Source organism: Salmo trutta, chromosome 1, assembly GCF_901001165.1.
Source record: "Salmo trutta chromosome 1, fSalTru1.1, whole genome shotgun sequence".
In the NCBI taxonomy this organism is placed as follows: domain Eukaryota; kingdom Metazoa; phylum Chordata; class Actinopteri; order Salmoniformes; family Salmonidae; genus Salmo; species Salmo trutta.
In genome coordinates, this window is record NC_042957.1 from 26,182,053 (window position 1) to 26,205,716 (window position 23,664).

Sequence of the window (23,664 nt, forward strand, 5' to 3'; positions counted from 1 at the left end):
AAAGACAGTGAAAAATAACAGTACTTGAAGAACTTTGAAGAATTTCTTCAAGTAAAGCAGCAAAAACTATCAAGCGCTATGATAAAATTGGCTCTCATGAGGACCGCCACATCAAAGAAGGACCCAGAGTTACCTCTGCTGCGGAGGATAAGTTCATTAGTTAGCAGCCTCAGAAATTGCAGCCCAAATAAATGCTTCACAGAGTTCAAGTAACAGACACATCAACTGTTCAGAGGAGACTGCGTGAATCAGGTCTTCATGGTCAAAATGCTGCAAATAAACCACTACTAAAGGACACCAATAATAAGAAGAGACTTGCTTGGGCCAAGAAACACGAGCAATATATACTGCTCAAAAAAATAAAGGGAACACTTAAACAACACAATGTAACTCCAGGTCAATCACACTTCTGTGAAATCAAACTGTCCACTTAGGAAGCAACACTGATTGACAATAAATTTCACATGCTGTTGTGCAAATGGAATAGACAACAGGTGGAAATTATAGGCAATTAGCAAGACACCCCCAATAAAGGAGTGGTTCTGCAGGTGTTGACCACAGACCACTTCTCAGTTCCTATGCTTCCTGGCTGATGTTTTGGTCACTTTTGAATGCTGGCGGTGCTTTCACTCTAGTGGTAGCATGAGACGGAGTCTACAACCCACACAAGTGGCTCAGGTAGTGCAGCTCATCCAGGATGGCACATCAATGCGAGTTGTGGCAAGAAGGTTTGCTGTGTCTGTCAGCGTAGTGTCCAGAGCATGGAGGCGCTACCAGGAGACAGGCCAGTACATCAGGAGACGTGGAGGAGGCCGCAGGAGGGCAACAACCCAGCAGCAGGACCGCTACCTCCGCCTTTGTGCAAGGAGGAGCAGGAGGAGCACTGCCAGAGCCCTGCAAAATGACCTCCAGCAGGCCACAAATGTGCATGTGTTTGCTCAAACTGTCAGAAAAAGACTCCATGAGGGTGGTATGAGGGCCCGACGTCCACAGGTGGGGGTTGTGCTTATAGCCCAACACCGTGCAGGACGTTTGGCATTTGCCAGAGAACACCAAGATTGGCAAATTTGCCACTGGCGCCCTGTGCTCTTCACAGATGAAAGCAGGTTCACACTGAGCACATGTGACAGACGTGACAGAGTCTGGAGACGCCGTGGAGAACGTTCTGCTGCCTGCAACATCCTCCAGCATGACCGGTTTGGCGGTGGGTCAGTCATGGTGTGGGGTGGCATTTCTTTGGGGGGCCGCACAGCCCTCCATGTGCTCGCCAGAGGTAGCCTGACTGCCATTAGGTACCGAGATGAGATCCTCAGACCCCTTGTGAGACCATATGCTGGTGCGGTTGGCCCTGGGTTCCTCCTAATGCAAGACAATGCTAGACCTCATGTGGCTGGAGTGTGTCAGCAGTTCCTGCAAGAGGAAGGCATTGATGCTATGGACTGGCCCGCCCATTCCCCAGACCTGAATCCAATTGAGCACATCTGGGACATCATGTCTCGCTCCATCCACCAACGCCACGTTGCACCACAGACTGTCCAGGAGTTGGCGGATGCTTTAGTCCAGATCTGGGAGGAGATTCCTCAGGAGACCATCCGCCACCTCATCAGGAGCATGCCCAGGCGTTGTAGGGAGGTCATACAGGCACGTGGAGGCCACACACACTACTGAGCCTCATTTTGACTTGTTTTAATGACATTACATCAAAGTTGGATCAGCCTGTAGTGTGGTTTTCCACTTTAATTTTCAGTGTGACTCCAAATCCAGACCTCCATGGGTTGATAAATTGGATTTCCATTGATTATTTTTGTGTGATTTTGTTGTCAGCACATTCATCTATGTAAAGAAAAAAGTATTTAATAAGATTATTTCATTCATTCAGATCTAGGATGTGTTATTTTAGTGTTCCCTTTATTTTTTTGAGCAGTGTACATTAGACTGGTGTAAATCTGTACATTGGTCTGATGAGCACAAATTAGAGATTTTTGGTTCCAACCCCCGTGTCTTTTTGAGACGCAGAGTAGGTGAACAGGTGATCTCCGCATGTGTGGTTCCCACCGGGAAGCATGGAGGAGGAGGTGTGATGGTGTTGGGTTGCTTTTCTGGTGACACTGTCAGTGATTTATTTAGAATTCAAGGTACACTTAACCAGCATGGCTACTACAGCATTCTGCGGCGATACACCATCCCATCTGGTTTGCGCTTAGTGGGACTATCATTTGTTTTTCAACAGGACAATGCCCCAACACACCTCCAGGCTGTGTAAGGGCAATTTGACCAATATGGAGAGTGATGGAGTGCTGCATCAGATGACCTGGCCTCCACAATCACCCGACCTCAACACAAATGAGATGGTTTGGGATGAGTTGGACCGTAGAGTGAAGGAAAAGCAGACAAGTGCTCAGCATATGTGGGAACGCCTTCAAGACTGTTGGAAAAGCATTCAAGGTGAAGCTGGTTGAGAGAATGCCAGGAGTGTGCAAAGCTGTCATCAAGGCAAAGGGTGGTTACTTTGAAGAATCTAAAATATAAAATATAACACTTTCTTGGTTACTACATGATTCCATATGTGTTATTTCATATTTTAGATGTCTTCAGTATTATTCTACAATGCAGATAATAGTAAAAATAAAAACCCTTGAATGAGTATGTGTGTCAAAACTTTTGACTGGTACTGTATGTATGTGTGTCTTTCGGAGAGGTTGCTTGTGTGCAATTGACCAATGAAGTGATTTTAATCTTAATCTACATGCTCTTATAATTGAAGAAAACTGTCATGGGGGATCAATGTTGATGCCTCAAAGAAAAACACACTGTAAACAGAATATGTGAAAGCAGATTTTGACTTCAGTTGCAAAACCACATCCACCACTTTCTCATTTCTCATTCCCAAACACATGCTTTATTACTTACCAAAGTCATCAAATACCTCAGAAGTTTACTGTGGTAGAGTGAGCACTTACTGCCTTCTCTCAGCCTCCATGGCCAATCGAAAGCAAATGGCAGGCTCCTTTTGGATAAGAGTTTGGGCTTGGTTTCAATGATTTGGCCATGGCTAAAAAGCATAACCTGGTGAAAATAAGTCAGTTGTGGGTTCAAATATGTACACTATATATACAAACATATGTGGACACCCCTTCAAATTAGTGGATTCGGCTATTTTAGCCACACCCGTTGCTGATAGGTGTATAGAATTGAGCCCCCAGCCATGCAATCTCCATAGACAAACACGGGCACTAGAATGGCCTTACTGAAGAGCTCAGTGACTTTCAACATGGCACCGTCATAGGATGCTACCTTTCCAACAAGTCAGTTTGTCATATTTTTGCCCTGATAGAGGTGCCCTGGTCAACTGTAAGTGCTGTTATGCTCACAGAACGGGACTGCCAGTGCTGAAGTGCGTAAAAATCATCTCTCCTCGGTTGCAACACTCACTACCGAGTTCCAAACTCTCTGGAAGCAAGGTCAGCAAAATAACTGTTCACAGGGAGCTTCATAAAAAGGGTTTCCATGGCCGAGCAGCCACACACAAGCAAGCCCAAGATCCCCATGGGTAATGCCAAGCGTCGGCTGGAGTGGTGTAAAGCTCGCTGCCATTAGACTCTGGAGCAGTGGAAACGTGTTCTCTGGAGTGATGAATCACGTTTAACCACCCACAATCTGGGTTTGGCGGATGCCAGGAGAACACTACCTATGCAGAGGCAACTGTACATTTTGGTGGAGGAGGAATAATGTTCTGGGGCTGTTTTCATGGTTCGGGCTAAGCACCTTAGTTTGGAAGGCCCTTTCCTGTTTCAGCATGACAATGCCCCCGTGCACAAAGTGAGGTCCATACAGAAATGGTTTGTCGAGATCGGTGTGGAAGAACTTGACTGGCCTGCACAGAGCCCAGAGCTCAACCCAAATTGAACACCTTTGGGATGAATTGGATCGCCGACTGAGAGCCAGGTCTAATCGCCCAACATCAGTGCCCAACCTCACTAATGCTCTTGTGGTTGAATGAAAGCAAGTCCCCACAGCAATGTTCCAACATCTAGTGGAAAGCCTTCCCAGAAGAGTGGAGACTGTTATAGCAGCAAAGAGGGGACCAACTCCAAATTAATGCCCATGCTTTTGGAATGAGATGTTCGAGCAGGTGTTCACATACTTTCGGTCACATAGTGTACATTAAAAAAAGGTAGGGGCGTACGCTGTCGTACACGTCGATCCAGAGCATCCCAAACATGGGCTCCCGAGCGGCGCTGCGGTCTAAGGCACTGCATCTCAGTGCTAGAGGCGTCACTACAGACCCTGGTTCGATTCCAGGCTGGATCACAACCGGCTGTGATTGGGAGTCCCATAGATCGACCCACAATTGGCCTAGCTAGCGTTGTCCGGGTTAGGGTTTTTGCCGGGGTAGGACGTCATTGTAAATAAGAATTTGTTCTTAACTGACTTGCCTAGTTTAATAAAAAACATGCTCAATGGATGACATGTCTGGAAGAATGAGGACATTTTCCAGGAAATGTGTACAGATCCTTGTTACATGGGGCCGTGCAATATCATGCTGAATCATGAGGTGATGGTGGTGGATGAATGGCACGACAATGGGCCTCAGGATCTCGTCATGGTATCGCTGTGCATTCAAATTGCCAACGATAAAATGCAATTGTTTTCGTTGTCCGTAGCTTATGCCTGCCCATACCATAACCCCACCGCCACCATGGGGTTCACAATGTTGACATCAGCAAACCGCTTGCCCACAAGACGTCATACATGCCGTTTGTCATTTGCCCGGTACAGTTGAAACCGGGTTTCATTCGTAAAAAGCACACTTCTCTAGCGTGCCAGTGGTCATCGAAGGTGAGCATTTGCCCACTGAAGTCAGTTACGATGCCGAGCTGCAGTCAGGTCAAGATCCTGGTGAGGACGACGAGCACACAGATGAGCTTTCCTGTGACGGTTTCTGACAGTTTGTGCAGAAATTTTGGTTGTGGAAACCCATAGTGTCATCAGCTGTCCAGACGATCCCGTAGGTGAAGAAGCCAGATGTGGAGGTCTTAGGCTGGAGTGGTTACACGTGGTCTGTGGTTTTGAGGCCGGTTGGAAGTACTGACAAATTCTCTAAAACGATGTTGGAGGTGGCTTATGGTAGAGAAATGAACATTAAATTCTCTGGAAACAGCTCTGGTGGACATTCCTGCAGTCAGCATGCCAATTGCACGCTTCCTCAAAACTTGAGACATCTGTGGCATTGTGTTGTGTAACAAAACTGCACATTTTAGAGTGGCCTTTTATTGCCCCCAGCACAAAGTGCCCCTGTGTAATGATCATGCCGTTTAATCAGCTTCTTGATATGCCACATCTGTCAAGTGGATGGATTATCTTGGCGAAGGAGAAACGCTCACTAACAGGGATGAAAAAAAAGTGCGCACAAAATTTGAGAGAAATAAGCTTTTTGAAAATGTCAGGGATCTTTTATTTCAGCTCATGAAACATGGGATCAACACTTTAATTTTTTTTTAACCTTTATTTAACTAGGCAAGTCAGTTAAGAACAAATACTTATTTTCAATGACGGCCTAGGAACAGTGGGTTAACTGCCTTGTTCAGGGGCAGAACGACAGATTTGTACATTATATTTTTGTTCCGTATACGTTGGGCAACATTCCACTCAATACGAGTGCTACTGTTGGATTTTGCAAGTCACATTTTTTAAAGGTCTTATTGTACAATGTTGCAATGGGCAGAAATGGCTAATACATACAACATGCTGCACCAACTCTTTTCATTGCAGCAAAATAATTCACACACTCTTGCTCATGTAGATGTCGCCATAGTCTAGGAACGGAAGGAAAGTCGACTGAATGATCTGCTTCTACTATTAGGTGACCTATAAGAAGCCAATTTTTCCTGCTGCAATGAGCTGTTCCGGTTCGCACAAGCCAAGGCTCACGCAAGGCTACTTACATACCTACATAGAGGCATTTCAACCCTGAAGCCACCTCAATGAAGAACACTCCATCACACCCTTTGCCTTATTTGGTGAGATATTGTAGATGATCATCTACAGTCCACAGCTAACTAAATCACCATGTGAGACACATGCAGTTTAAAGTCATTTGCCAACAGATCGGGAAAGGAAGATGCTACATCCATCTCTATAGATGAACACATGATTCCTATCTGTTTTTTGCATCCCTAAATATATTGACATTTTCATTGTTTTCACAGCCCTTTAAGTAAATGTCAATAAGGACAGTGACCAGAGTAAAGTTAGTGTGCATGTGTGCTACTATGCCTACTCCTTCCAGAATTTATTCTGCCAGAGTATTATACCAACATGTACAGTACATTTCATTCCATCTGGACCATGGATGCAAGGACTGACAGTTTTAAACATATGGCTCAGTTGGTATGAGCAATACAAAGACTGATATAACACCAAAAACAAAGAATGGGCAGATTATGTTTAAACATTTTATCATCTTTATTATCAGTATTTTGAATGGTGAAGTTTTGTCATACATGCAGCTCTCAAAAACATATGGGAACACTTGCTCCATCCAAAGTTATAACCAACTGATTGCAGCATAAATTGAGGCGGCAAGTGAAAAGGGGAGAAAGTGGGGAACTTGTCTGTCTGCCCTATATTAAAGACCAAAATAATTATAAAAAACTAACCATTTTAATATGAAGATTTTAATGTTCATAATTTGGGAGCTGTCCAATGTCACCAGGGTGTCTAACACAAATGTATGTATTATGACTAATTATAACAAACTGCATATCTAATGTATAGTTATGAAATGTACTAAAATACTAACGTGTACTGCCTTGCAGTTAAATACTATCACATGCAGAACTACACAAAGCAATTAATTTTACTTTCATGAATCTTTGTCTCACATAAACAGCAGGTAGATCAGTTCTTCTCATGAAATAGAAGCATTTCATTTCAAGATACTGGACACTGAACATATTTTTTTGTGACTAAATGGGGGGGACTGGAGCAATGGGCAAGAGGACTATTGTTGAGTTACAACTATCAAGAAAGGTCTGAAAGATGAATATCAAAAGGTGAACATTGAGTAACAAGGTAAAACCACAAGTTACAGGACTTTACTGCCATTGATATTAATATTCTAGGCATGATCAAAGAGGGAGTGACATTAACCCCTTTACCAAAGAGCACCTTCTATCTACAAAGATCTATTATTGTGCAGCACTTCCCTTCCTTCTTTCGGGGGCTGAGCCAGCTTACAATCTCTATTCAGTCATCTCAAGTAATAATTTAATTGGATATTGAAAAATGTATCAATAACAAGATAGAATGAGACAAAGAATTAATTTACAACTACTAATTTCAAATTTGAAGTCCCCTGCCTTGGCCAGTAAGTCTTCCAGCTGTTTGTTTCCAAAAGATGACGGTATGTTGATGGTTACACTGATGAAGACAGCTTGTCTGTCAAAATGTTGGACATAAACATTTTTGCATCTGAGCTCCTAGAGTGTGCGGCTCTCCTTTATTTTTTTAAGTGTTCCACTCCGTTAGCCAGCACCTCGCCTAAATAGGTGTGCGTTTCTTTCGCCTCTAGGTATCTTGATGGTTAACTCATGCCCCAGACATCTAATGATGGTCCCCTCCTCAAAAGCACAGCAGGGGAACCAACCCTTGTCACCAGATTCATCTAACAGGGAAGAGATAGAGATCTTGGCATGGGACACCTAGTCAGTTGCGCATTCAACTGAAATGTGTCTTCCGCATTTAACCCAACCCCTCTGAATCAGAGAGGTGCGGGAGGCTGCCGTAATCGACGTCCATGTCATCAGCACCCGGGGTGCAGTTATTGGGGGTTAACTGCCTTGCTCAAGGGCAGAACAGCAGATTTTTCTACCTTGCTGGCTTCAGGATTCGAACCGGTGACCTTTCGGCTACTGGCCCAACACTCTTACCCGCTAGTCTACCTATCGCCATACATACATATTGTATAAATCAAACATTACATACTACATTACAGGTAACACTAAACAACAAATGTACATTTAGTCTGTAATCTATTGATTGTGAATACATTTCTCTGCTGTTTGCTATTGTGAGAAAGGAGAAAACTTTAAACATATCAAATTGAGAATTGAAGACATCTAACCACCTGAATTCGATCTGCTCGGCTCCTCCGTCCCTCCTGTGGTCCAGTTGTATTCACACCCATGAACATTTAAAAGAACATGGTGCAGAATGACATGTAACATAACATACATTAGGACAAGTATAAGCACCCACATTATTATTATTGGTATGTATGGCAAATATGCGTAGGAAAACACGCAACACAACAACCACATAGGTCTTGCCAACATCTTGTGAAACATGCATTACAATGACTGGCTTTTAATATGCTTTACAATAATACTTTACCTGTTCTCATGACAAACTGTTGCGCTCCACTAGCGGCCAGATGCTGCACCTCCTTGTCTTCTCCATGTTTCTTCAAGATGAGGACAACAGCCTCCACCCCCAGATCCTCAAATCGGACAACTTAATAGGAAATGTATTAACCTACATAAGGAGGAACCAAACATTACATTTATTTTATAAGAAATAGTAAATTGTAAACTTTTTTTATACTGAAAACAAATGACTCATTTCTGTAACACAGAATTATTCTGTCTTTCTCTTCGTTCATACTTCCTACCTTACCCTATGGGAGGTTCTAAAACTAACACTTTATTTAAGCCCACACTTATCAGGCACTAATCTGTAGCTGTAAGAACAAGGTCGCTGGTTCAATCCCTGGGTGCCAGGCAATGACAGGAGGGTTGCTGAATACATAACAAGGGTCCAATAAACTACCTATGAAACACTTGTAAAACTCCAAATTAGTGCCTAAAAAAGTGTGGCCTAAAATATTGTGTTAGTCTGCCATCCTAGCATCCGTTACTCTGACCTGGGCTTCCAATGACTTTATGTAGTCATCAACTCTTCTTGCCCTAACGCCTTCAGTCATCTGTCCTTTATCTCTTGACTCTCTGAACTCCTCAGCCATCTTCTGGAATCTCCTCCTCACCTAAACTCCCCCAACTGCCACTGAGGGTTGTCAGGTCACCTGAGATGACAATATTGTATACTGATGTCAACCATAAAAAGAGGATATTGTCGTGGTGATAAGGGTCTCTCTGTTGTCGTGGTGATAATAGCTCAATAGTGAGCTATTTAGGCTTACTTGATCAATACAGGATCACATTCAAACTGCTCATGCTCACCTGCAAAGCACTCAATGGACTGGCGCCCAAATACCTTACGGACCTCCTGCACCCCTACATATCGACCTGCTCACTGTACTCCTCTGACACTGGCCTCCTCAGCATCCATTTCACCAGGCTCCACTCTATGGGAGACCGTGCTTTTAGCCGTGCAAGCCCCCCAAAATAGCACACAACAATTAATATAAACTGCCAGACACTTTTAAGCGACTTAGAAGATGCCCAGAAGATTCCCATTATTTGCAAAGGTTGGTATGGCTCGAGAGGACAAGAGCAGTGAATGTTCCTTAGACCAAATTTCCAGTAATGGAAGCCTGGAAGTGGAATCGTAAGTATGGCAAAAGTATGATGTCCAGCCAGGAAAAGCTCTCGTTCTTCCTGGGCTTGTCTTCCTAAACCTATGCACTTTGTATGTATTGCTGTTTCTATTTAAGACCGAAAGGTAATAACTATATTGTGGTAACAGGATCATTGTATGAGCGCTGAAGATAGTGTGTGATATTATTGCTAAGTGCTCCAATGGTGATTATTGATTTGTGAATCAAATAGTGACGCTGAAAAATATTGGTGCTTCAGAAAATAAATCAGCCGTCTTATTTGCAATCTAGGCACAACTTTGTGATTTGTCTGCCAGTCAACTGGCAAATCGTACCGTTTTCTGGGAAACTAATTAGGAAACATGGTATCACTTTGTACTGACATAATATCTGCTATGTAACTGCTATGTAATTACAGTGTAGTGGCATTGGTTGATTGATAACAGCACAACTCCAGCCAACATGTTTCAGAACAATGTTGATACTCTATTTACTACTGTGTACTAGTACACCTAATACACCCTTACAACCTAAGGGTGTATTAGTCAAGAAGATCAACCTAAGGGTGTACACCTAATACACCCTTACACCTAATACACCCTTACAACAATCTACTTTTTGATCTTCTTGACTTCTTATCTGGTAAACTGCTACTGTGGGTCAAGAAAAGAGTCCCGATTAGGGGTTAGTGTACTCCAGTAAAAAAGGGCTGGTTTAGATGAAAAACTATTGCCCTGTGTCCCCGTTCATAGGGGCATGAGGGACTAGTCATTGGTAGAATTGCGTTGGCACTTTATTGGTCCAAACACCCATAGACCCACAAGGTTGACGTTACTCATGGACAGTAATTAGTAATACATGTTTTTTGTTGCATTAATGCATTGTGACTTATAACTGTCCAAGAATAGGATCCAAAGTGTTAGGAAATATTTGTTCCCATAAATACAAAAGAGGATGTCTCTCCTCATACCTCTGGCACTTTAGTCAGACTGCCAGACTGTGCACCACAGAGCCAATCAGGAGAGAATACATACAGGTCAACGGTGCCAATTGAAAGTCAAGGGGTGTGTCTGTGCCTTTTGGATTACTCTCTTTTTACAGAGAACCCCTGTGGTTCAAGTCTGCTCTGCGTATGTCTGAAAGTGACAGCAGCCAAGAGTTTTTCACAGTATGTCAAAGTATTACACTTTTGAATGCATGTGAAATGCTAATATGTATTTGATCCAGTACAATAGAATAACTAAGACCTGATTTTGAATGTAGCGTGTTCCGATTCCTCCTTCTCTTTCTGTCCAGCAGTCAACCAAAAACACTTGGCCTGATGGTTCATGCATATACTGGGGAAGCAATATAGAAATGTATTGATCCCTTAAATGATTATACTATTAAAATGACCCATATCACAACCCTCATACCTCTTCACAAAAATGTACCTAAATCAATTTTGGAAAAAGGATTTTACTCACAAAAGACATAGGAATTTATTTTCCCAATTAGAAATAGTAAGCCATGCATCAAATAAATATTTTCATCAGAAAAACAAACCCTCAAATGCAATATATGCAATGCACTCAAATATCAAGTTATGTAAACTGCGTTCTAATACTCAATGTAGAAGGAGTTGTCTTAATGTACAGTATATGAAAGTGATGCTATGAAAAGGAATCTTTCACCTTATCAAGCTCACTGTGACAGACAAATCACTGCCTATTACTGGGATTAAAAAGAGCATATGAAACATTGTTTTTCATGAGGCCTACCTGTGCGCCTTCCTTTAAGCACCTCTGAACACCTCTCCTGTCCTTGATCCATACCACATACAGCCATTTGCAAATCTATTCAGTGTCCATGTGAAAGATGGTTATTGCGAGGACGGAACATTTGTTGACTTAGACATTTTTTTTAAACACCCATGCAAAATGAAGGCCTGCATAGCTTACGGATTTAAGTCTAATTGCATGAGATGAAAGTAGACAAACGTCAGAGTGTGCGATATGAAGGTATAGTCAGTGGACATTCTGAACCTTGTTTGAGGTCAGTAGGTCACATGACCAAGGAGCTATTGAAATTCTACATTTTGAAAAATTCATGTAAAACCATGCGAGATGAAAGTGGACAAACTAAAGGGTGTGCAATGTGTAGGTCCAGAGTGGACATTCTGAGCCTTGTTTGAAGTCACCAGGTCACATGACCAAGGAGCTATTGAAATTCTACATTTTGAAAAATGTATGTAAAATCTTGTGAGATGAAAATGGACAAACTAAAGGGTGTGCAACATAGAAGGGTAGTCAGTGGGCATTCTGAACCTTGTTTGAAGTCAGTAGGTCACATGACCAAGGAGCTATTGAAATTTGAATGTAAAAAAAGTTTGTACTTTGTTTACGTTCCCTAACTAATTCAACTTGGAATACAATGCTGCTCACATTTCCACGTTTATTAGCTTTGGAAAGCTAATAAACGGAAAGCGAATTAATGTCCAAATCGTGAAAATAAGACCTGTGCAATGTTGTGCGCAATTTTTCCAACATCATGAGACTTATTTGGAGTCTGTGGCTCAAGTGGTATGAAAGCTATTGAGGTTTGAAAGCGAGAAAATACGTCGAATATCCAACTGAAACTACGTCGAATATCCAACTTAAAACTGTCTTTACCTCGGTGTAAGAATCATGCTAAGACGCAATACTACTAAAATAGACTACAGTTGCCAATGCCATATTTAAGTTCTTAGAAGAACTTTCCTTACCTGTAAATAGAACACGGTACACTGCCGATCAAAAATCTATTTTCTGCGAAACACAGGATTTGAACTAAAAACTAATGCGAAATATTTTGGTTTTGGCTTCTATGGTGAACATGCAGAATCATAAAAAAAAAAATCGACCAAAATCACAGTATGACGTGTGGTTCAGAATCGCCATTCAAAGGATGACGTACCACATATGCGGCGAGAGGAAGACCGCACACATATGAATGGTTTGAATGGTAAAATTATTTCCACCTTTTAATGGGTTGATTGTAGTCTAATCGGGTGTTTGAGATTATTCCGACTCGGACTGCAATGAAATCAACGTCGCCCCCGCTACCCAGCTCCTCCCTCCCTCACTTGCTGTTAGTTTCGCTTATTATCAAACAGATCAACTGGCAAGAACAGCTACAAGGTAAGTCATGTTTATTTGCTCAAACACCCCGCCAATTTATATTTAGCTAAGTGCCTAATATAAAAGTTACTGCAATTATTAAACATTAGGCAGTGTCTATGGTTGTTAGCGGTATTTCCTGGCCTGGGAAATGTCAAAAGTCGATTCAATTAGACTGGTTCAATGTTTATACATTTTTTTAGCGGGTGGACATCCTTCAAACATCCAAAATTATTTTTTTTCTTCGTGGAACTGTTCCATACATTAAACATTTGTAAAGGAGTAATGTGGCACTTTTGCGTTGAAATATAAATACATTGATTCCTTGATAAGAGGCTAAATTGGATCTAAACTGATATTGCTTTTATGATTAGTCCTAAAAGTGAAAGTGGAAGATTCTAGTTGGAAACAGTCACACAGAAACAATCACTGGTTGTTATGCAAAAACTAATACATTTTCTATTTGTTTATTTTTCCTACAGAACCACAATGAAACGCAGAGGTAATTTAACAGTACATAATTTAATGTAATTATTCAGTCATTTATACTACTAGCCTATACCGTTGAAGTCAGAAGTTTACATACACCTTAGCCATGTCACGTCCTGGCCAGTATAAGGGTTAATTGTTATTGTAGTTTGGTCAGGATGTGGCAGAGGGTATTTGTTTTATGTGGCTCGGGGAGGTGTTTTTTCAAAAAGGGCATTTGATTTAGTATTCCGGGGTTTTTGGGCACTGTTCCTTGTCTACGTATTTCTATGTTGATCTAGTTGGTTGTATGTCTATGTTTGGTTAATTGGGGTGGACTTCCAATTGAAGGCAGCTGTGTGGTGTTGCCTTTGATTGGAAGTCCTATATTAGTTGGGTGTGTTTGTCTGTGTATTTGTGGGAGATTGTTTCTTGTTTTGCCGAGTGAGCCTTTCAAGACTGTTTCGTTGTTCGTAGTTTCGTTTTGTTGTTTTGGTGTGCTCATTCTGAGTTAATAAATGTCAAGATGAGCGTACACATACCTGCTGCGTTTTGGTCCTCCATTACCAACGACGACCGTGACAGAATCTCCCACCATCAAAGGACCAAGCAGCAGAGGAAGGAGCAAAGGGATTTTGAGTTGGACTATGGTGAGAGATGGACTTGGGAGGAGATCTTGGGGGGAGAAGGCTCCTACACTTGGGAGGAGATCCAAGCAGGAAAGGATCGCCTTCCATGGGGACAGGTGGTAAGAGAGAGGGAGGAAAGGCGAAAGGCTGGTATGGACCGGGAACGTTTCCGAGGATCACGACTGGCGTTGAAGCACGAGAGGCACCCCCAAGACATTTTTTTGGGGAGGCACACGGGTAGTTTGGCTAGGCCTAGGAAGAGCCGGAAGCCAGCTACCCGTGGTTATATGGAGGAGCGTATGAGGTGGAGAGCGCCATGTTTCGCTGAGGATCTCACCCATACGCACGCACAGTCCGGTGCGCGTTATTCCAGCCCATCGCAGGTGCCGTGCTAGAGCGGGCATCCAGCCTGGTAGGAGGATGCCTGCGCAGCGCATCTGGTCGCCTGTACGCCTCCGAGGACCAGGCTATCCAACTCCCCGCTCTACGCACGGCTACCATCAGGCCCCTGCACAGCCCAGTCCGCCCTGTACAAGCACCCCGCTCGTACAGGGCTACTAGTTCCATCCAGCCAGGACGGATTGTGCAGGAGGTAAGATCAAGACCGCCTGTGCGCCTCCATAGCCCTGGGTTTCCAGCTCCTGTCTCTCGTGCGGACCCGGAAGTGCGTCAGCCCAGTCCGACTCGTCCTGTTCCCGCTCCCTGCACTAGCCTGGAGGTGCGTGTTCCCAGTCTGGTACGTCCAGTACCAGCACCACGCACCAGGCTTCAAGTGCGTCATCCCAGTCCGACGTCGCCAGAGCTGCCCGTCAGTCAAGAGTCGCCCGAACTGCCCGTCAGTCAGGAGCTGCCAGAGTGGCCAGACTGCCCGGAGATGCCAGACTGCCCGGAGATGCCAGAGTGGCCAGACTGGCCCGACTGTCTTCCGGGTCTGCCAGACTGGCCCGACTGTCTTCCGGGTCTGCCAGAGTGGCCCGACTGTCTTCCGGGTCTGCCAGAGTGGCCCGACTGTCTTCCGGGTCTGCCAGAGTGGCCCGACTGTCTTCCGGGTCTGCCAGAGTGGCCCGACTGTCTTCCGGGTCTGCCAGAGTGGCCCGACTGTCTTCCGGGTCTGCCAGAGTGGCCCGACTGTCTTCCGGGTCTGCCAGAGTGGCCCGTCTACCCGGAGCTGCCGGGGTGGGTAGTCTGCCCGGAACTGCCTGAACCAGAGCCACCTCCAGATATAGGTGGGCTGGGGGGGGGGGGGGTGTAGCACAGTGCCGTCGTTGACGGCAGCCACCCTCCCTTCCCTCCCTTTAGTTAGGGGGATTTTTTTTGGGGGGGGGTTTGTTATTTTTGAGGTGCTTCCGGGGGTTAGCACCTTTAGGGGGGGGGTACTGTCACGTCCTGGCCAGTATAAGGGTTAATTGTAGTTTGGTCAGGACGTGGCAGAGGGTATTTGTTTTATGTGGCTCGGGGTGGTGTTTTTTCAAAAAGGGCATTTGATTTAGTATTCCGGGGTTTTTGGGCACTGTTCCTTGTCTACGTATTTCTATGTTGATCTAGTTGGTTGTATATCTATGTTTAGTTAATTGGGGTGGACTTCCAATTGAAGGCAGCTGTGTGGTGTTGCCTTTGATTGGAAGTCCTATATTAGTTGGTTGTGTTTGTGTATTTGTGGGAGATTGTTTCTTGTTTTGCCGAGTGAGCCTTTCAAGACTGTTTCGTTGTTCGTAGTTTCGTTTTGTTGTTTTGGTGTGTTCATTCTGAGTTAATAAATGTCAAGATGAGCGTACACATACCTGCTGCGTTTTGGTCCTCCATTACCAACGACGACCGTGACAAGCCAAATACATTTAAACTCAGTTTCACAATTCCTGACAATTAATCCTAGTAAAAATTCCCTGTCTTAGGTCAGTTAGGATCACCACTTTATTTTAAGAATGTGACATGTCAGAATAATAGTAGAGAGAATGATTTATTTCAGCTTTTATTTCTTTCATCATCACATTCCCAGTGGGTCAGAAGTTAACATACACTCAATTAGTATTTGGTAGCATTGCCTTTAAATTGTTTAACTTGGGTCAAATGTTTCGGGTAGCCTTCCACAAGCTTCCCACAATAAGTTGGGTAAATTTTGGCCCATTCCTCCTGACAGAGCTGGTGTAACTGTAGGCCTCCTTGCTCGCACACGCTTTTTCAGTTCTGCCCACAAATTTTCTATAGGATTGAGGTCAGGGCTTTGTGATGGCCACTCCAATACCTTGACTTTGTTGTCCTTAAGCCATTTTGACACGACTTAAGGAAGTATGCTTGGGGTCGTTGTCCATTTGGAAGACCCATTTGCGACCAAGCTTTATCTTCCTGACTGATGTCTTGAGATGTTGCTTCAATATATCTACGTAATTTTCCTCCCTCATGTTGCCATCCTGCAGCAAAGCACCCCCACAACATGATGCTGCCAACCCCATGCTTCACGGTCGGGATGGTGTTCTTCGGCTTGCAAGCCTCCCCCTTTTTCCTCCAAACAACGATGGTCATTATGGCCAAACAGTTATTTTTGTTTTATCAGACCAGAGGACATTTCTCCAAAAAGTATGCTCTTTGTCCCCATGTGCAGTTGCAAACCGTAGTCTGGCTTTTTTATGACGATTTTGGAGCAGTGGCTTCTTCCTTGCAGAGTGGCCTTTTAGGTTATGTGGATATAGGACTCGTTTTACTGTTGATATAGATACTTTTGCACCAGTTACCTCCAACATCTTCACAAGGTCCTTTGCTGTTGTTCTGTATCACAATTCCAGTGGGTCAGAAGTTTACATAAACTAAGTTGACTGTGCCTTCAAACAGCGTGGAAAATTCCAGAAAATGTCATGGCTTTAGAAGCTTCTAATAGGCTATTTGAGTCAATTGGAGGTGTACCTGTGGATGTATTTCAAGGCCTACCTTCAAACTCAGTGCCTCTTGGCTTGACATCATGGGAAAATCAAAATAAAATCAGCCAAGACCTCCACAAGTGTGGTTCATCCTTGGGAGCAATTTCCAAATGCCTGAAGGTACCACGTTCATCTGTACAAACAATAGTACGCAAGTATAAACAGCATGGGACCACGCAGCCGTCATACCGCTCAGAAAGGAGACGCGTTCTGTCTCCTAGAGATGAACGTACTTTGGTGCGAAAAGTGCAAATCAGTCCCAGAACAACAGCAAAAGGACCTTGTGAAGATGCTGGAGGAAACGTGTACAAAAGTATCTATATCCACAGTAAAACGAGTCCTATATCGAAATAACCTGAAAGGCCGCTCAGCAAGGAAGAAGCCACTGCTCCAAAATATGTGGGAAGCTTGTGGAAGGCTACCCGAAACGTTTGACCCAAGTTAAACAATTTAAAGGCAAAGCTACCAAATACTAATTGAGTATGTAAACGTCTGACCCACGGGGAATGTGATGAAAGAAATAAAAGCTGAAATAAATAATTCTCTACTATTATTCTGACATTTCACATTCTTAAAATAAAGTGGTGATCCTAACTGACCTAAGACAGGGAATTTTTACTAGGATTAAATGTCAGGAATTGTGAAACTGAGTTTAAATGCATTTGGCTAAGGTGTATGTAAACTTCCGATTTCAACTGTACATGTAGGTAGAGTTAAAGTGATTGATTATGCATAGAGAATAAATAGAGAGTAGCAGCAGCGTAAAAGGCGGGGGGTGGTTGGACAATGCAAATAGTCTAGGTAGCCATTTGATTAGCTGTTCAAGAGTCTTGTGGCTTGGGGGTAGAAGCTGTTAAGAAGCCATTTGCATCTAGACTTGGCACTCTGGTGCCGCTTGCCATGCGGTAGCAGAGAGAACAGTCAATGACTAGGGTGGCTGTAGTCTGACAATTTTTAGGGCCTTCCTCTGACATGCCTAGTATAGAGGTCCTGGATGGCAGGAAGCTTGGCCCCATGGATGTACTGGTCCGTACACACTACACTCTGTAGTGCCTTGCAGTCGTAGGCCGAGCAGTTGCCACACAAGGCAGTGATGCAACCAGTCAGGATGCTCTCGATGGTGCAGTTGTAGAACTTTGAGGATCTGAGGACCCATTTCAAATATTTTCAGTCTCCTGAGGGGGAATAGGCTTTGTTGTGCCCTCTTCACGAGGTTTGTTAGTTTTTTGGTGATGTGGACACCAAGGAACTTGAAGCTCTCAACCGGCCCCGTGCTCCACTACGGCCCCGATGATGAGAATGGGGGCGTGCTCGGTCCTCCTTTCCCCGTAGTCCACAATCATCTTCTTTGTCTTGATCACATTGAGTGAGAGGTTGTTATCCTGGCACCTCACGGCCAGGTCTTTGACCTCCCTGTATGCTCCCTCATCGTTGTCGGTGATCAGGGCTACCACTTGTGTCATCGGCAGACTTAATGATGGTGTTGGAGTCGTGCCTGGTCATGCAGTCATGAGTGAACAGCGAGTACAGGAGGGGACTGAGCACGCACCCCTAAGGGGGCCCCGTGTTGAGGATCAGCGTGGCGGATGTGTTGTCATCTACCCTTACCACCTGGGGGCAGCCCGTCAGGAAGTCCAGGATCCAGTTGTTTAGTCCCAGGGTCCTTAGCTTAGTGACGAGCTTTGAGGGCACTATGGTGTTGAACGCTAGCTGTAGTCAATTAACAGCATTCTCACATAGGTGTGGGAAAGGTCAGTGTGGAGTGCAGTAGAGATTGCATCATCTGTGGCTCTGTTGGGGCGGTATGCAAATTGTAGTGGGTCTAGGGTTTCTGGGATAATGGTGTTGATGTGAGCCCTGACCAGCCTTTCAAAGCACTTCATGGTTACAGACGTGAGTGCTATGGGTCGGTAGTCATTTAAGCAGGTTACCTTAGTTTTCTTGGGCACAGGGTGGTCTGCTTGAAACATGTTGCTGTGAGGATCGACGCTGGAGACGAGAAACAGGTACAGGGAGTGAACATTTAATGAAACATGACAGGAACAGCGTCTGGACAGGGGAAAAAATGACACAGGGAACAAATGGGGGAGCAGACAGTAATAGATCGGGCAATCAACAAAGGGAAGGAGTCCAGGTGAGTCCCTTGAGTGCTGTTGCACGTAATGATGGTGACAGGTGTGCGTAATGAAGGGCAGCCTGGCACCAGAGAGGGAGAGCGGGAGTAGGCGTGACAGTTCGTATTACAGACTCAGTCAGGGACAGGTTGAAAATGTCAGTGAAGACACTTGCCAGTTGGTCAGTGTAACCGATGTGAAATGGCTAGTTAGTTAGCGGTGGTGCGCGCTAATAGCGTTTCAATCAGTGACGTCACTCGCTCTGAGACTTGAAGTAGGGTTTCCCCTTGCGTTGCAAGGGCCGCGGCTTTTGTGGCGCGATGGGTAACGATGCTTCGTGGGGTGTTAGTTGTTGATGTGTGCAAGGGTCCCTGGTTCGAGCCCAGGTTGGGGCGAAAAGAGGGACGGAACCTACACTGTTACATCAGCACATGCTCGGAGTACACGTCCTGTATGGCGCTGCGGCCTTGTGAATGTTGACCTGTTTAAAGGTCTTACTCACATCGGCTACGGAGAGCGCGATCACACAGTCGTCTGGAACAGTGGGTGTAGTACGATTCAAACCTTAGCCCTGTATTGACGCTTTGTCCGTTTGATGGTTCGTCGGAGGGCATAGCAGGATTTCTTATAAGCTTCCGGGTTAGAGTCCCTCTCCTTGAAAGCATCAGCTCTACCCTTTAGTTCAATGCAGATGTTTCCTGTAATCCATGGCTTCTGGTTGGGGTATGTACGTACAGTCACTGGGGGACGACGTCGTCAATGCACTTATTGATGAAGCCAGTGACTGATGTGGTGTACTCAATGCCACCGGGAGAATCCCGGAACATATTCCAGTCTGTGATAGCAAAACAGTCCTGTAGCTTAGCATCTGCGTCATCTGACCACTTTTTTATTGACAGAGTCACTGGTGCTTCCTGCTTTAGTTTTTGCTTGTAAACAAGAATCAAGAGGATAGAATTATGGTCAGATTTGCCAGATGGAAGGTGAGGGAGAGTTTTGTACGCGTCTCTGTGTGGAGTAATGGTGGTCTAGAGTTTTTCTCCCCTCTTGTTGCACATTTAACATGCTGGTAGAAATTAGGTAAAACTGATTTGTTTCCATGCATTAAAGTCCCTGGCCTCTAGGAGTGCCACCTCTGGATAAGCGTTTTCCTGTTTGCTTATGGCCATATAAAGCTCATTGTGTGCGGTCTTAGTGCCAGCATTGGATTGTGGTGGTAAATAGAAAGCTAAAAAGTCTTGGTAAATAGAGTGGTTTACAGCTTATCATGAGATACTCTACCTCAGGTAAGCAAAACCTCAAGACTTCCTTACTATTAGATTTTGTGCACCAGCTGTTCTACCAGCTGTTGTTTACAAATATACACAGACCGCACCCCTCGTCTTACCGGAGGCAGCTGTTCGATCTTGCCGATGCAGCGTAAAACCCGCCAGCTGTATGTTATTCATGTCGTCGTTCAGTCACGACTCGGTGAAACATAAGATATTACAGTTTTTAATGTCCCGTTGGTAGGATACCTGAAATTATTTCCAATTCAAAATCTAACCTCTAACCACAGTTACTGCAAGCTAGCTATAATGTTGTTAAACATGTTTTCTATCAAAACATGCAGTTAGCATTCATAAAATGTTAAATCAAAATCAGATGAGGCTTGGACCAGGATTATGGTTCAACACAGACTTCGATATGGCTGGGGCTAGGGTTCACAAGCCTGCCCACCAGCTCCAATCCAAACGCATTAGTTTTGCATTTATATACAAGAATGAAAGTTGCGTTATTGGTCTGAATGACTCGATGAATCTTGCATACTCAAACAATTGTTTTTTCTCTTAACAATAACTTTTATTGCATAGTAATGGAGTTGAGTGGTTTATGTTATTACACAAGTGGCGTAAGGAACAATACTTGTGTAAGAACATTACAATGCAATTACTGAAGTACTAGTTATGTAACAACAAAACACTGTGAGGTCTTTCATTTCACTTGCTATGTGATTATACTTTTGAAATGTATACATTTGTTACCCAAGTTGAAAAAAGTAATACAATTCAATACATGGCTTTGTGTGAGTGTCAGAACTATAAAGTTGCTATCGAGGGTCCCCGCCAAAAAATGTCCAGTCCATGTTCATATTAGCCACTTTGATCTAAAATATGGACATTTCCTTAATTTCTGTAGAACCAAGGAAGAAGAAATTCTTCACTGTTGTGAGTGGGAATACTCTGGGGTCTCATGAGGAATTAATTCATCGTCTCGCTGCCAAAAGACACTTAACTGAAGTGACGTCACTAGAGGAGAGTGATGTCATCCTGGCTTTCTGTCCCATCGTCTCTCGTGCTGGGACTGATGTTGAAGCAGCAATGCAGCAGATTCCAGGTAATCCATATTCATGAAGTGATATTTTTTGTTTGTTAATGATTGACACTTTCATTACTTTTATTTACTGTTTACAATAGACAACTTAATACAATTACCTATTCTTATCTGTCCCTCACTCTCTTGACAGCTGGTAAACCAGCCATTCTGGTAGTGCTGCATCACACCTTCGACTCAGACTACACTGTACCTGACAGTAGCAGACTAGTGACCAGAGAGGATGTAATACTCACAGTGGACTGTCTCTTCCATGAGAGCAAAGGACTACTGAAGTGTCCTCGCAATAAAGAAGCAAGTAGAAAGATTCTGGACAGGCCAGAAATACAGCCAAAGGTAGTTTCTTATTCTTGTCAGCAAACAATTTATTATTAAATACAATACACATTCAAAAGCAGAGATTTGACACCAAAAACATTTTATTATTAAATGTGCTATTGTCTTTAATAATATAAATAATTTAAAACTAGTATTTTAATAAATTATAATAAATTATTAATTGTTTTGGATGAATGAGTAACAACCTCTCCTTCTAGAAAAGTAAGCCTGCTGCTCCAGGGAAGACCAGACAGATCCCCCCTGCTGCTTCAAATCCACCTGAAGGTACAGTCAGCATATGGGGATTCATTTTGACACTTTATTTACACTATGCATTGTCATTCAGTGCTCATTCACTGCTGTTTTTTTCTATTGTTTTTTTAGATGCTGTTAACGATGCTGACAAATGTTGTCCAGGTCTCAAAAACTATGTGATTACAAGACAACCTAAACAGGTTGGCATGAAGGCTACAGCTATGACCATTTTCTTCTAGGCATTCTGTTGATGTTTGATAACTAATAGTTACCTCATAACTCAGACATTAGAAATCACATTGAATGACACATACGTCTGCTTAATCTGGATGTGGGAAAACAGCCCTAAGGGTATTTAATCACTTTCAAAGGTAAATGATACCATGGAAATGGCTGAGCCAAGGACCTTTGGGATGGTACAGATGTAGGACCTTAATTTGAGCCAGTTTGCTACAGCAGGAAAATAATCCTGCAGCAACAGGAAATGTGAATTATTATTTGGGTTATAATTAATGGACATTTCTGTAGGGGTTGATATGTTTTTTGTAAGGGAAAGTCAAAGCCTTTTTAAACCTAAAATACACTACAAGTTCTCCTAGAACATGGTGATCCAATTAAGAACCTACATGTATGTGTATTCTCATTTTATACGGTTTACTTTAAAGATACATAAATAATTGACATCTCATGGGCTTTGCAAAAAGAGACTGTAATCAAATATATATATGTTTAGGTAGGAGACTGAAGGGTTATATGAGTGACATGACAGAATAGTCATGTACTATTAGTGTTTGTCAAAGTTGATTTCTGTTGGTCAATGAATGCTTTCCAAATAAGGTTGACCTATATACTCTCTTCTAAGGTGAGAAAAGAAACCAGTTGCTGCAGCATTTCCTGATGAAAGGTCTAAGAAACGAGGCAGTGCACACTCACACCTGAAGATGAAAAGATGACGAGACCAACCTGTCTTTAGAAGTGTGTGAGACAGTGTGATCAGCAGTAAAACATAAAACACCACTGTAATCATTGTATGATTCAATAATTCACACATTGGCTTTTTGGAAGGGATTCTGAATGAATGAAATCAATGGTAGGAAGTACATTTTCAAGTAATTTCTTGTTTGAATGCATATTACTTTGTCTATGTACATATTAATCTCAAATAGAATTAATTACCACAGTGATCCTTTTCCAAGTTGTTTACTTTCAAGTAGTTTACTCACCGAAGAAGACACATAATTTAGTAAATGAGAGATGTACTGCGCCCTGGAGGTGACATTTACCGAGATGTTTTTTTGAAACGAGCTCAAAAATTATAAAACGTGCTCATGATTTATAAAACGAGCTGATGAATTATAAACCATGCTCACGAATTACTAAAATGTGTGCATGAATTGATAAAACATATCTGGGGAAGGGTACCAAATAATTTCTGCAGCATTGAAGGTCCCCAAGAACACAGTGGCCTCCATAATTCTTAAATTAAGAAGTTTGGAACCACCGAGGCTCTTCCTAGAGCTGGCTGCTCGGCCAAACTGAGCAATCGGGGGAGAAGGGCCTTGGTCAGGGAGGTGACCAAGAACCTGAGGGTCACTAACAGAGCTCTAAAGTTCCTCTGTGGAGATGGAAGAAACTTCCAGAAGGACAACCATATCTGCAGCACTCCAACAACCAGGTGTAACAGTGGTAAGGTGTTGGGACTGTTGTTGGGACAGCTTTATGTAGGCTCTAACAGTTTATGGGCACCATTTTTTACCTTTATAGTCCAATGGATGTATTGTTTAGTGTTGTGTTGTGTAGTGGCTTTGCTGGCATGCATCTAAAACATATTTTTTGAGTTTGCCCCACCAAGATTTACATGCTAAAATAGCCACTGTTGAGTTGTCTAGTGCTATTCAACTG

General features: G+C 43.4%; 1 protein-coding gene and 1 long non-coding RNA gene across 2 annotated transcripts; one reads left to right on the forward strand and one right to left on the reverse strand.

The window, feature by feature from the left end:
- Nucleotides 1-7,512: 7,512 nt before the first annotated feature.
- Nucleotides 7,513-10,045, reverse strand: LOC115192443 (uncharacterized). Its single transcript, XR_003877931.1, has 2 exons — nt 8,395-10,045; nt 7,513-8,161 (listed from the first exon to the last, which is right to left on the reverse strand). It is a non-coding gene; the product is annotated as an uncharacterized LOC115192443 (long non-coding RNA).
- Nucleotides 10,046-12,473: 2,428 nt separating this feature from the next.
- Nucleotides 12,474-22,946, forward strand: LOC115192424 (uncharacterized). Its single transcript, XM_029750918.1, has 6 exons — nt 12,474-12,714; nt 20,995-21,192; nt 21,323-21,525; nt 21,726-21,792; nt 21,892-21,962; nt 22,625-22,946. Exons 1-6 carry the CDS (start codon nt 12,615-12,617, stop codon nt 22,658-22,660), a joined length of 675 nt encoding a protein of 224 aa, XP_029606778.1. The 5' UTR covers nt 12,474-12,614; the 3' UTR covers nt 22,661-22,946.
- The last annotated feature ends 718 nt before the right edge of the window (nt 22,947-23,664 follow it).

Bases quoted from the DNA above. Each gene is read 5' to 3' on its own strand.
- LOC115192424 (XM_029750918.1), top strand. From the start codon at position 12,615: ATGAAATCAACGTCGCCCCCGCTACCCAGCTCCTCCCTCCCTCACTTG. The intron at 12,715-20,994 runs GTAAGTCATGTT...TAATTTCTGTAG, and splicing joins CTGGCAAGAACAGCTACAAG to AACCAAGGAAGAAGAAATTC. The intron at 21,963-22,624 runs GTTGGCATGAAG...CTCTCTTCTAAG, and splicing joins TTACAAGACAACCTAAACAG to GTGAGAAAAGAAACCAGTTG.